Here is a 15,613-nt window from a genome sequence, read left to right on the forward strand (position 1 = left end):
AATAAAAAGACAAAACTCCCCACACACAAAAAAGAGGAAAACATTTGAATAAACACATCACGAGGATATATAAATGGCCATTAAACCCATGAAAAGATGTTTAATCTCATTAGTCATCAGAGAAATGCAAATTAAAATAACAATGAAGTAACACTACACATCTATTAAAATGGCTGAAATGTTAAAAACTGCTAATAACTATTATTGGTAAGGACATGGAGAAACTGGAATTCTCATATATTGCTGATGGTAATTCAAAATGTTATAGCCACACTAGAAAACAATTTGGCAGTTTACTATAAAGCTAATCATCAAGTAATCTACATAGGCTCATACATATTACAGAAATTATGTCAATAATTAATAATCTTCCAAAACAGAAAGCATCGCTGGTGGGTTTAGGGGTGAATTCAACAAACATTTAAGGAAGGCATTATACCAATGCTCTACAATCTATTTTAGAAGATAAAGCAGAGGGAACACTTCCTAATTCAATATATCAGGCCAACATTACCCTAATACCAAGACATGATATAAACTACAAACCAATATATCTCATAATCATAAATGCTTAAAATCCTCAACAAACTGTTAGCAAATAAAATCCAAAAATGTATTAAAAGAATTATACACCATAACCAAGTAGGATTTATCCCAGATATGGAACACTGGTTCAACATTCAAAAATCAACATAATCCATCATATCAACAGGCTTTAAAGATCACATGATCATAACAATAGATGCAGCAAAAGCATCTGACAAAGATCCAGCACGCACTCATGATAAAAATTCTCAGTAAATGAGAAATAGAGAACTTACACAACTTGATAAGTACCTACAAAAAAATCAATAGCTAACATAATGCTTAATGGTGAGAAACTATAAGCTTTCACACTAAGGTCAGGTAAAGGCAAGGATATCCCTTCTCACCACTCCTTTTGAACATCATACCAGAAATTTTAGCTAATGCAATAAAACAAGAAAAGCAATTAAAAGGTACACAGAGGGGCGCCTGGGTGGGGCTCAGTCGTTAAGCATCTGCCTTCGGCTCAGGTCATGATCCTGGAGTCCCGGGATGGAGTCCCGCATCGGGCTCCCTGCTTGGCGGGAAGCCTGCTTCTCCCTCTCCCACTCCCCCTGCTTGTGTTCTCTCTCTTGCTGTGTCTCTCTCTGTCAAATAAATAAATACAATCTTTAAAAAAAAAAAAAAAAGATACACAGATTGGGAAGAAAAAAATAAAACTGTCTTTGTTCACAGATGAAATGATCTCATATAAAGAAAATCCAAAACAACTACTGAAAAAATCCAGGAACTAAGTGATTAGAGCAAGGTTGCAGGATATAAGGTTAATATATGAAAGATACTGCTTTCCTATACACTAGCAATGAAGAAATGGAACACTGGTTCCATTTGGCCCATATGGCATGGTCCGCATACCATATGGCCCAGTAATACCACTTCTAGATATTTTTCCAAGGGAAACGAAAGCATCTTTCTACACAAAGACCTGTACAGAAATACTTGTAACAAACTGATTCATAAGCCAAAAATAACCCAAATGTCCATCAATAAGTAAATAACCTGTAGCCCATCCATACAGTGGAATAGTACTCAACAATACAAACAACAAAGTACTTGGAACACATAAACATGGATGAATCTCAAAACTGTTAAACTGAAAATTACATAAAAGAACATACTATGTGATTTCATTGACATGAAACTTTTAAAAAGACAAATATAATCTATAGTGAGAAAAGTAGATCACAGATTCCCTACAGCTAGGTATATAGGGTTCAGGACTGACCAAGAAGTACTGATTAAAGTTTTCTACATCTTAATTGTGGTAATGGCTACTGGGAAATACACTTTTGATAAAATCCTTTCATTGTGAACTTAGTATAGGAAATACATCATACGTAATTGGTGGCTATACAAAACTATATTAAATTTTTTTGGAAATGGGGCGCCTGGGTGGCTCAGTCAGTTAAGCACCTGCCTTTGGCTCAGGTCATGATCTCATGGTCCTAGGATCAAGCCCCACATCGGGCTCCCAGCTCAGCAAGGAACCTGCTTCTCCTTCTCCCTCTTCCTCTGCCTGCCACTCCCCCTACTTGTACTCTCTCTCTGTCAAATAAATAAATAAGATCTTATAAATTAATTAATTAATTTCTTGGGACAGTTTACTTAAGCAAAACCATTGCAAGTGGCTCAGAATGGTGGAATGAACATATTTCTTTACTAAAATGATATGAAAGAACAAAAAAGTTATAATCCCACAGGTGAAAAAGAAGAAAAAGGAAGATCCTGACAGAAGTGAAATGTCAACAAAACTGTGAAAGCTAGAAGGCATATGGACAAATGTCAAATGACATAAAAAAATAAAGAAGGTTGAAACTTAAGTTACCATGGAGGAGAAAAACAAGAATCACATATTTGATATTCCTCAGAAGATTAAGGACAAGGAGGCATCAGTTAACACAAACAGTTCGGGAGAAGTGTGGAGTGAAAGCAGGAAAATTGGTTGAAAGGCTAAATAAGGAAGAGTCACAGACCTACCAGATTGCCAAATTAGTCCATTATTAAAGTAAGGTGACTAACCCACTTGAAAAACTCTGGGAAGTACAGTGCATGGGAAAATAAGTATCTAGGAAATAAGAGATCCAAAACAAGAAATGGGTGAGGAAATTCCCAGAAGAGTGAAAGTAGATGAAACAGACCAGATTAGAAGGGGGGGGAAAGGCTCCATTAGTGTCATTTCAAAGAAAAAAACTAAACTGATCATTCACCTGATGTGTTAAAGTTACTGAGGAATTTTAGGGTTTTGCTAAATACACAGGAAATTAAGTAGTCAAAAGTACGCAGAAAATAAGACAAAAAAATCCAAAACATTATTAACTCTAGGAAAAGCAAACAAAAAGGACAAAGGAATGTAATCATCATATACTATGTGTATATACACATGTATATGTGTATGTATGAGAAATATATGCAATATACACTACATAGCCCTTTTGTGAATATTTACATAGTTATAGTCATGCAAACAATGAAAATTATTCCACCAGAACTGTGGTATAACCATACTGAGAGAATGGGAGGAGGAAACTCTGTCTTTGGCAGGCAGTATATGAGAACTAAATCCACAACTATCATATAATAATGGTAATGTCTAAAACTGAAAAATAAAGAAATAGCATTATAAGCATATTAAACAGAAACATACAAGTAAAAGCAAAGAACAGCTAGAAGAATTGAGTCATTACCTTTGAGTAGAGTCTGGGTAAAACAGAAGACTATTGATTTTTCAATGTAGCCTTACGCTAATACTTGATTTTTAAAAAAGCACACAGATTCAATTTAGTAAAAAAAGTTAATTAGAAAATAAACATTATAAAACAATGAAAAGTACAGGGAACACGTTAATATATATTCAAATTATATGAAATGAAAGGGAGAGGAAAATACAGCATATACCACATATAGTGACTGCATTTATGTGAAACACATGTGTGTATACTGATAGGGATCAGAAGAAAATGATAATATAGAATTTTAATGTCTATTTATCAAATGCTACTATTCAGATTTTTTAAATAAAATTTAAATAACATCACAAAAAGACAACTACTCTTAGAAGTACCTCTAAGTGAGATGCAAGAAGCTATATATTACCACCCATGAGTATTTTTGCCAAAAAAGAACTGAATCTAAATCTGATCAGACCTCTATATCCAAGAGTTTATAGGACATACGGGAACCAGTGAAAATATACCACAGAAATGTGACCAGCAAAGCTCAAATATAGGAAATTCTACACAAATTATCTAGCTTTTTAAACACATGTACTATAAGAAAGAAAAAAATGGAAAAAGGAAAACTTCATATTTAAAATAAAAATAGACTTATGAGGTATAACATCCAAATGAAACATAACATGAAGTAAGACTTTCTTAATATCCTAAATTCATACCAACTATTTTTAAAAACCACTAACATTTGGACACCTGGGTGGCTCAGTTGGTTATACATCCAACTCTTGGTTTTAGCTCAGGTCATGATCTTGGGGTCATGAAATTGAGCCCCGCATCAGGCTCTGCACTCAGTGGGGAATCTGCTTGGGATTCTCTCTCCCACTCTCCCTCTGCCCCTGCCCCGCACTCACACTCTCTCTCGCTCTCTCTCTCTCTCAAATAAATAAATCTTTAAAAACCACTAATATGTTTCTGAGGAAATTGAAGGGATTTGGAATATTAACTAGATATAACACTATGGAATTAATGATCATTTTTAAGTGTTAATAATGGTACTGTAATAATGTCTAAGGGTCCTTCCTTATCTTTTGACAATATATTCTGAACTATATATATACACAATGAGATGATTTCTGAGACTTCTCCAAAATAATCTGAAGAGAATAGATGAAACAAGATTGGCCATGTGTTGGTAACTGTTGAAGCTGAGTATCTGGTACATGGAAATTTATAATACTATTCCCTCTGCCTATACATATGCTTGAAAACTATTACAATAAAAAAAAAGCTTATTTAAAAAATTAACATCGGGGCACCTGGGTGGCTCAGTCGTTAAGCGTCTGCCTTCGGCTCAGGTCATGATCCCAGGGTCCTGGGATTGAGCCCCACATCGGGCTCCCTGCTCGGTGGGAAGCCTGCTTCTCCCTCTCCCACTCCCCCTGCTTGTGTTCCCTCTCTCACTGTGTCTCTCTGTCAAATAAATAAATAAAATCTTTAAAAAAAATAAAAAATAAATAAATAAAAAATTAACATCTTTGGGATGCCTGGGTGGCTCAGCCAGTTGGGTGGCTCAGCCGGTTGGGTGGCTCAGCCGGTTAAGTGGCTGCCTTTGGCTCAGGTCAGGATCATAAGGTCCTGGGTTCAAGTCTCCTATCAGGCTCCTTGCTCAATAGGGAGCCTGCTTCTCCCTCTACCTACCGCCTGCTTCTCCCTCTGCCTGCCACTTCCCCTCTTTGTGCTTGCTCACTCTCTCTCTCTGAGTTAAAAAAAAATAAAAAGAAATAAAAAGATTAACCAAAAAAAATTAAAATCTTTTATGAATTTAAGCAATAATATTTAAACATTTTTCTACCCCAGATAAAACAATCACTTTGGTGAACATTCAAGAATCTCAAGTCATTTCATGTCTCTAATTATATTAATATAGCCTAATGAAGATTTTTAAGTTTCATAAAATAGGGGTGCGTGGGTTGCCCAGTCGGTTAAACATCCGACTCTTGATTTTAGCTCAGGTCATGATCTCAGGGTTGTGGGATCAAACCCCACGTTGGGGAGTGGCGCCTGGGTGGCTCAGTTGTTAAGCTTCTGCCTTCAGCTCAGGTCATGATCCCAGAGCCCTGGAATCGAGCCCCGTCTGGCTCCTGGCTCAGCAGGGAGCCTGCTTCTCCCTCTGCCTCTCCCCCTGCTCATGCTCTCTCTCTCTCTCTCTATCTCTCTATCTCTGTGTCTCGAATGAATAAATAAAATCTTTAAAAAAAAAAAACCCACATTGGGCTCTGCGCTCAGTGTAGTCTGCTTGTCCCTCTCCATTTGCTCCTCCCCCATTTGCACACTCGCTATCTCTAAAATAAATAAATAAATAAATAAATAAATAAATAATAAAATCTTAAAAAATAAAAGTGGCATAACATACTGCTAATAGGGAAAAGCAAGTATAACTAAAAATCTCTGGTGATTACAACATTCTGTTCTTAATAAACTGAGTAATGTGTGTGTGTGAATCTATTAAAGTCATATTTTTTGAAATCATAAATAATAACTGGTTTACCTCTCTCAATTTTTCTCGCTCACGTTCCCTCTCAGCAATACGTTTTCGCCTCTCTTCCTCTTCCTTAAGAGCATTTTGTGTCTCAGTTCTTAGTTTATCATCTTTAAGAATCTTTCTAATTTTCTTTCTGCCTTTTCCAGGAGACTTGGAATCATCATTTTCATCTTCTTCTTCTTCCTCTTCCTCTTCCTCTTCTTCTTTATCTGCTTCAGAATTACTCTATGGAATTTAAATAATCAGAGGTAAATACACAAAGTTATCTAATTTACCCATTTCTTATTCCAATAATTAATATACTAAGGAAAAGTGAAAGAGAACATACTGAAAAGCTTTAGAATTATATTTTGCAATAAAAAAGAGCATTAAAAAACAACCCAGAAAAGGGGGCAAAGGAATGCAACAGACATTTCTCCAAAGACGATACAGAAATATCCAATAATCACGTGAAAAGATGTTCAACATTACTTGTCATTAGGGAAATTGAAATCAAAACCATAAATGAGATACTATTTTGCACATATTAGGATGGCTATTAGAAAAAGAAAAAAAAAAAACAGAAAATAACAAGTTTTGGTGAGAATGCAGAAAAACTAGAAGCCTGGTGCACTGGGAAAACAATGTGATGGTCCCTCAAAAAGTTAAACATAGAATTATCAGATGATCCACCAATTCCATATTTCAGATTATAACCAAAAGATTTAAAAGCAGGGACTAAAATATTTCTACACCCACATTCACAACACCATTACTCAAAATAGCCTAAGATGGAAACAACCCAAATGTCCATCAACAAATGAATGGATAAACACAATGTGATATATACATACAATAGAGTATTATTTAGCATTAAAAAGAAAGGAAATTGTGATATAGTCTACAACACAGATGAACCCTGAAAACACTGTCAGTGAAATAAACCAGACACAAAAGGACAAATACTGTATGACTCCACTTAATATGAGGTACCTAAAATTGGCAAATTCACGAACACAGAAATTAGATGAGGTTACAAGGGGCTGGGTACAGAGTCTCCAATTTTGAGTTTAATTGAGACCACTGAAATGTACACTTAGAAATGGTTAAAAGGATCATTTAAAAAAAAGACCCCCTTCCCCCCCCGCCAAGGAGAACATGAATTAATCATGTTACAGATTCATTCTGTACTCACAGGGTGAAACATATTACAGAGAACTTCTACTTTACATAATCCTGCTTATATATAAGAAACGAATTTGCTAACAATCACTTCTGGAAGAAATTTACTCACACATGAGTCATTATTCAGGATAAAATGTTTTATGTCTTCAGAAAATAGAACTCTACTCATCAACTTTATATCCCCAAGAGTGTAAACTAATGAAAAAGAGCAACTTAAAATTTCCATCAGATTTAGTTAAGAAACAGAAAAAAAATCAACAATGTGTCATACTATTTCTGCATACTTATACGTTCAATAAGTCAATCCTTCCACAAAGGTGTTAAAATGTAAATAAATCAGAATTAAACTAACAAATGGAATGCAGAAAAGGAGGTAACATATTTACTACACTCTACTGTAGTTATAATTCAAGTATATAATAAATGTCATCACCTTGTTTTCACTCGATGAGTCTTCTTGAACCTTAATGCGTCGCCTTTTCTTTTTCTGTTTATAACTCCGCTGATTTTCTTCCAACTCTGCTTTCTTTGCAGACCTAAAAAACATTTAAAATGCAAAATGAAATACTTCATGATGAATTTCCTTAAACTAATTGCATACTATTCTACAGCTAATTTCCCTTTGCGTACATTCCTTAAAAAGACAAGGAAAACAAAAAGCAAAAACTCTTCACTAGATAACCCTTAATTTTAATCCAATGATCCATATTTTAAGTTATTCAGGGGGGAGGTTTGGCATAAGTAATAAGATGGATGAGAGCACCTGGGTGGCTCACTCGGTTAAGAATCCAACTCTTGATTTCAGCTCAGGTCATAATCTCAGGGTCATAGGATCCAGCCCCACGTGAAGTCTGCTTTAAATTCTCTCTCTCCCTCTCCCTCTGCCCTTCCCCTGACTCACTTAGTCTCTAAAATAAATTAATTTTTAAAAAAAGATGGATGGAGGGCCTTTAGAAATATTAATAGCCAATATACAAATGAAAAATATTCACCATCTCTTAGGGAAAAAAGGCAGATTATAAGGGCTAGAGACTGTTTTCTTCATATGAGTACACATACATTAAAAAAAGAAAACAGGGGCGCCTGGGTGGCTCAGTTGGTTAAGCGACTGCCTTCAGCTCAGGTCATGATCCTGGAGTCCCTGGATCGAGTCCTGCATTGGGCTCCCTGCTCGGCAGGGAGTCTGCTTCTCTCTCTGACCCTCCCGACCCTACCCCCTCTCATGCTCTCTCTCTCTCTCAGTCTCTCTCTCTCAAATAAATAAAATCTTTAAAAAAAAAAAAAAAAAAAAAAAACAGTAACAACTTTTGGCAAAAAAAGGACTTCTGGGCTTAGAAACTGGTGTACAAAGTTACGTATATAAAGACAGTACATACAGGTCATAAATAGCAGACATACAGATTAATGGTGCTGAGACAACTAGCTATCTACGTACATGCAAAGGAATGAAGTTGGACCCCTATCTTACATCATATATAAAAATTAACTCAAAATGGATCAAAATCCCCCTAATATACATGTTCTACCTAACAGACTACTCACTATTTCACTGTTGAAAAAGTAAAAAACAGTTATTTACCTATTATGCTGGGGGGAGGAAAAAATGACCTCTATTAAGACAGTCTGAAAATATGTATGACAGGAGAGAGTTAAGATGGCAGAATAGAAGGACCCTAGGCTTGCCTCACCCCTCAAACACAGGTAAATAATTATCAAATCACTCTGAATACCAAGGAAGAGACCTGAAGACTGATAGAACAAACAGCACAATTAGAGGGAGAGAAGAGGGCACATTTGGGAAGGTAGTAAGTGTGGAGAGGTGGTTTAGGGGAGAAATTTATCATGGTTGCTGCAGAGGGGAAGGAGCCCTGGTGGCAGAGAAAGACGAGAGAGAGCAGAGCACACAGGGATGCACACAAGAGGAATACTTCCCCAAAGCCACTGGCTGAGAAAACGAAAGGGGCTGATTTTCATGAGTTTTTGCAACCAGAGGGGCTCAAAGACTAGAGTTTTAAAGGTCCCTGGGGTAGAGACCTGAGGGCGCTGCCCTACTCCTAGACAGAAGGCAGGCAAGGAAGCAACTTGCAGGCAGATGACATGATCTGAGGATCACCTAAGGTGCAATGGGAGAGACCGTTCCCTCCTCTTGGAGTGCATTTATGAGAGTTGGCATTGCACGTACAGGGAGAAAAGAACCAGAAGACGCCATCAGCCCTACACTGCACACCTCAGCATAGATAGGTGCAGACACACCTGCTGAGGGCAGCTAACCTGTACACTGGATGTTTAGCCTGATTTGCTCTAAATCCAATGACCGTGCACTCTGGAGTGACTGCCCTTCTGGGTCAAACCTGCATCAGTCCAGGCATGGCAAGACTCTCCCACAGAAGACCAGTGCAGATCCCCACCACACCAGGTCTCTAAGTTTGAAATTTAAAAAGTCAGCAGGCTTAGCTAGGATAGATCCCAAAGCGCACTGCATTGCTCCAGGCAGGCAAGCAACCTGGAGACAGTGTGAAAACAATTATCTGAAAAACACCTAGGATGCACAAGGGGAAATTACTCTTCTGGGAGTGCATTACTGAGAGCAGCAAGCACAGACTCCCCTCTACAAGGAAAAAAGACCTGGTTGACATCATTTCCCTCCCCCACCCCTCAGCATAAACCAACTTTAGGAAATAGTACAGCACCAATAGAAGTACCTAATCTGCTTATACCAATTCTCACACCCCTGAGCTACACTGTTACTGCTTTTCTCAGGCAAGTATCACCAAGAACCAGGGCAGGAGACCCCATCCCCAGAAGACCAGCACAAACCCAGGCACGCAAGACATCTACCTAACCACAGACTGCTGCAAAGCTTCCATTCTAGTGGAAATAGCATCAGGTCTCTTTTAGAAAGCAGACCAAAGCACAGCTAGTTAAAACTTGCCACACTCTGGCCACGCTCCAAACACCAGGCAAGGAGAACCTCTACAGACAACTAAACCGAGGGACAGAGTAGCCAAAATCCAGCAGCAGAGTGCACGCAGCACACACCAGAGACACTTCCTGAAGCGCCAGGCCCTGGACAGTATATGACCTCTTCTTCAAAAAGCCATTACTCTCAGGAGCAGGAAACATAACAGGCTTCTCTAACATACAGAAGACAGAAACCTAGACAAAATGCCAAGAGACGGAGAAATTCATCCCCAAAGAAAAAACAAGAAAAGTTCATGGACAGAGATCTAATGGAAACAGATATAAAGTAATATGCCTGATGGATAATTTTAAAGCAACAATCATAAAGATAGTCACTGGACTTCAGAAAAACATGGAAGACATCAGGGAGACAGTTCCCGCAGAAATAATAAAGGTAAAAAGACAATTAGGCAAAAATGAAAAACGTAGTAACTGAGATTCCAAACAGACTGGATGTAATTACCACAATGATGGAAGAAAGAGATGTAGAAACAAGTTATATAGAAAACAGAATTATGGAAAATAATGAAACTGAACAAAAGAGAGGAAGAATAATGATGGATCACGAGAGTAGACTTGGGGAATGCAGTGGCTCCATCAAATGTAATAACATTCGTATCATGCGTGTCCCAGAAGAAGAGAAATTAAAGGGGGCAGAAGGTGTATTTTTGAGAAAATAATAGCTGAAAACTTCCCTAATTTGGGGAAGGAAACAGACATACAGATCCAGGAGGCACAGAGAACTCCCATCAACATCAACAAAAGCAGGATAACAAGATATATTGAAGTTATATTTGTAAAATATAGTGACAAAGAGAAACTCCTAAAAGCAGGAAGACAAAAGAAATCTTGAACTCACAAGACCCAAAAGGATAGCAGCAGATCTATCCACAGAAATTTGACAGGCCAGAAGTCAGTGGGCGTGATATATAAAACGTGCTGAATGGGAAAAATATGCAAACAAGAATACTCTATCCACGAAGGCTATCATTTAGAAAAGGAGACATAGAGAGTATCCTAGACAAACAAAAACTAAAGAAGTTCATGCCCACTAAAACAGCTCGGAAAGAAATATTAAAGGGGACTTTTTGAGTGGGAAAGAAAGACCAAAAGCGACAAAGACTAGAAAGGAACAGAGAAAATCTTCAGAAACAACAACAAAACAAGTAATACAAAGGCATGAAATCCATATCTACCAATAATCACCCTGAATGTAAATGGACTAAATGCTCCAATCAAAAGACAAAGGATGTCAGAATGGATAAAAAAAAAAAAAAAAAAAAAAACAAGACCCATCTATATGCTGCCTAAAAGAGTCATTTCAGACCTTAAGACAACTGCAAATTGAAAATGAGGGGATGGAAAAACACTTATCTTCCAAATGGATGTCAAAGAAAGCCAGAGAAACAATACTTATATCAAGGAAACTAGACTTTAAACCAAGACTGTAACAAGAGATAAAGAAGGGCATTATATCATAATTAAGGGGTCTATCCATCAGGCATAATTAAGAAGATCTAACAATTATAAATATCTATGTCCCCAACTTGGGAGCACCCAAATATATAAGTCAATTAATAACAAAAATAAAGAAACTCACTGATAATAATACAATAATACTAGGGGACGTTAACACCCCACTTACATCAATGGACAGATCATCTAAGCAGAAAATCAACAAGGAAACAATGGCTTTGAATGACACACGGAACCAGATGGACTTAACAGATATATTCAGAACATTTCATCCTGAAGCAGCAGAATACACATTCAAGTGTACATGGGACATTTTACAGAATAGATCACATACTAAATCACAAATCAGGACTCAACAAGTACAGAAAGACTGAGATCACTCAATGCAACTTCTCTGACCACAAGGCTATGAAACTTAAAGTCGACCACAAGAAAAAATTTAGAAAGACCACAAATACAAGGTTAAAGAACTAAAAAATGAATGGGTCAACCAGGAAATTAAAAAAGAAAAAAAATACACGGAAACAAATGAAAATGAAAACACAACAGTCAAAATCTACTGGGATGCAACCAGTCATAAGATGGAAGTATATAGCAATACAGGCCTACCTCAAGAAGCAAGAAAATTCTCAAATAAACAACCTAACTTCACACCTAAAGGATATAGAAAAAGAACAACAAATGAAGCCTAAAGCCAGAAGAGAAATAATAAAGAGCAGAAATAAATGACAAAGAAACAATAAAAAAGAAAAAATAGCTGAAAACATTAATAAAACCAGATGGTGGTTCTTTGAAAAAATTAATAATACTGATAAACCCAGAGCCAGACTTACCAAAAAGAGAAATGATCCAAATAAAATCACAAGTGAGAGAAAGAAATAACCAAAGCCACAGAAATACAATTATAAGAGAATATTATGAAAAATTATATGCCAACAAATTAGGCAATCTGGAAGAAACGGATAAATTCCTAGAAACATAGAAACTACCAAAACTGAAACAAGAAGAAATAGAAAACTTGAACAGACCAATAATCAGCAAAGAAACTGAATCAGTACTCAAAAATCTCCCAACAAACAAAAGTCCAGGGCCAGATGGCTTCACAGGGGAATTCTACCAAACGTTTAAAGAAGAGTTAATGCCTATTCTTCTGAAAATATTCCAAAACATAGAAATGGAAGAAAAACTACCAAATTTATTCTATGAGACCAGTATTATTCTGATACCAAAACCAGACAAAAACGCCACTAAAATAGAAAACTACATGTAGGCCAATAATCCTGATGAACATGGATGTGAAAATTCTCAAAAAACTACTAGCAAATCTAATCCAAAAGTATACTAAAAGACTCACTGACCATGATCAAGTAGGATTTATTCATGGGCTGCAGGGGTGGTTCAATATTTGCAAATCAATCAACATCCATTCATGATAAAAACCTTCAACAAAGTGAGGATACAGGGAACACACCTCAACATCATAAGGGCCATATATGAAAAACCCACATCTAATATCATCCTCAGTGGGGAAAAAAACTGAGAACCTCTTCTCTATGGTCAGGAACAAGACAGGGATGTTCCACTCAGATCAATGGAACAGAATAGAAAACCCAGAAATGGACCCACAACTATATGGTCAACTAATATTCAACAAAGCACAAAAGGATATCCAATGGATAAAAGAGTCTCTTTAACAAATGGTATTGGGAAAACTGGACAGCCACATGCGGAAGAATGAAACTGGATCACTGTTACTTTAACATTGTACTGAAGTCCTAGCCTCAGCAATCAGACAACAAAAAGAATGAAGAGGTATCAAAATCAGCAAGGAAGAAGTCAAAATTTCAATATCTGCAGATGACATGATACTCTATATAGAAAACCTAAAAGACTCCACCAAAAAACTGCTAAAACTGATACACAAATTAGGTAAAGTCACAGGATACAAAATCAGCAAAATGCATCTTTGCATTTCCATACACCAATAATAAAGCAGCAAAAGGAGAAATAAAGGAATCAATCCCATTTACAATCGCACCAAAAATAGTAAGATACCTAGGAATAAACGTAATCAAAGAAGTAAAAGACATGTATTCTGATAACTATAAAACACTGATGAAAGAAATTGAAGATGCCAAAAAGAAATGAAAAAACATTCCATGCTCATGGACTGAAAGAACAAATATTGTTAAAATGTCTATACTACACAAAGCAACCTACAAATTTAATGTAATCCCTATCAAAATACCACTAGCATTTTTCACAGAGCTAGAACAATTCTAAAATTTGTATGGAACCACAAAGACCCTGAATAGCCAAAGCAATCCTGAAAAAGAAAAGCAAAGCTGGGGGCATCATTCCAGACATCAAACTCTATTACAAAGCTGTAGTCATCAAGACAGTGGGGTACTAGCCCAAAAAAGAGACACACAGATCAATGGAACAGAATAGAAAACCCAGAAATGGACCCACAACTATATGGTCAACTAATATTCAACAAAGCACAAAAGGATATCCAATGGAAGAAAGAGTCTCTTTAACAAATGGTATTGGGAAAACTGGACAGCCACATGCAGAAGAATGAAACTGGATCACTTTCTTACACCATACACAAAAATAAATTCCAAATGGATGAAAGACCTAAATGTGAGACAGGAAAGGAGAACACAGGCAGTAACCCTGCCATCGGCCTTAGCAACTTACTAGATAGGTCTCCTGAGGCAAGGGAAACAAAAGCAAAAATGAACTACTGGGACTTCATCAAGATAAAAAATTTTTTGCACAGCGAAAGAAACCATCAACAATACTAAAAAGCAACCTTTGGATTGTGAGAAGATATTTGCAAATGACATCTGATAAAGGGTTAGTAACCAAAATACATAAAAAACTTATAAAACTCAACACCCAAAACACAAATAATCCAGTTCAAAAATGGGCAGAAGACATGAATTGGTACTTTTCCAAAAAAGACATACAAATGGTCATCAGACACATGAAAAGATACTCAACATCATTCATTATCAGAAAAACACAAATCAAAACTACAATGTGATATCAACTCACACCAGTCAGAATGGCCAACATTAACAACACAGGAAACATCAGATGTTCGCGAAGATATGGAAGAAAGGCAAACCCTCTTACGCTGTTGGTGGGAATGCAAACTGGTGCAGCCACTCTGGAGAACAGTAAGGAGATTTCTCAAAAAGTAAAAATAGAACTACCCTATGATCCAGTATATGCACTACTAGGTATTTACCCAAAGGATTAAAAATACTGATTCAAAGGGATACCTGCACCCTGTAGTTATTGCAGCATTATCAATAATAGCCAAATTCTGTAAAAACCCCAAACATCCCCCATCTGACAAATGGATAAAGAAGATTTGGTATATATGTATGTGTGTGTGTGTGTGTGTGTATATATATATATATATATATATATATGTGTGTGTGTGTGTGTGTGTGTGTACCTATAATGAAATATTACTCAGTCATCAAAAATAATGAAATCCTGCCATTTGCAATGACATGTTTGCAGCTAGAGAGTATTATGCTAAGCAAAATAAGTTAGAGAAAGACAAATACCATATGATTTCACTCATGTAGAATTTAAGAAACAAAACAGATGAACATAGGGAGAAAAAAGAGGCAAACCAGAAAACCAACTATTGACTGTAGAGAATAGACTGATGGTTACTGGAGGGGAGCTGGGCAGGAGGATTGGTTAAATGGGTGATGGGAATTAAGGAAGGCACTTGTTATGATGAGCACTGGGTGTTATATATAAGTGATGAATCACTAAATTCTACATCTGAAACTAATGTTACACTGTAGGTTAACTGGAATTTAAATAAAAACTTGAGGAAAAAAGAAAAAAAAGATGAAAATATGTGTGACAAAAGTCTTAAAATTGTACAACTTGGACTTAACAATGCCACTTTTAGTAATTTACTCTAAGAGAAGTAATCAAACGAGTGTGTCAATATACCCACATGCATATATGTGTGTATATATATAACAATGTGTAATAAAAATATTTCTACATCTCTATTGTTTGTGTATACACATTTTTTAAAGATTTATTTATTTTGGGGGGGTGGGGCAGAGGGAGACAGAGAGAGAGTCCCAAGTAGATTCTGCCCTGAGTGCAGAGCGTGATGTGGAGATTGATCTCACAACCCTGAGATCAGTACCTGAGCCAAAACCAAGAG

At 36.6% G+C, this 15,613-nt stretch overlaps 1 protein-coding gene across 6 annotated transcripts in view; it reads right to left on the reverse strand.

Moving 5' to 3' along the window:
* The window catches only part of ATRX (ATRX chromatin remodeler), a 309,544-nt gene that overhangs the window by 152,804 nt on the left and 141,127 nt on the right, over nt 1-15,613 (reverse strand). For all 6 annotated transcript variants that reach the window (XM_035028787.1, XM_035028786.1, XM_035028789.1 and 3 more), the window contains 2 exons: nt 7,397-7,499; nt 5,806-6,024 (listed from right to left, as the gene is read on the reverse strand). In XM_035028787.1, coding sequence (XP_034884678.1) covers nt 5,806-6,024; nt 7,397-7,499 — 322 coding nt within the window. The remainder of the gene's footprint in view (nt 1-5,805; nt 6,025-7,396; nt 7,500-15,613) is intronic.

The sequence above is a fragment of the Mirounga leonina genome, unplaced genomic scaffold (genome assembly GCF_011800145.1).
Source record: "Mirounga leonina isolate KUSES-001 unplaced genomic scaffold, KU_Mleo_1.0 Mir_204, whole genome shotgun sequence".
Lineage (NCBI taxonomy): Eukaryota > Metazoa > Chordata > Mammalia > Carnivora > Phocidae > Mirounga > Mirounga leonina.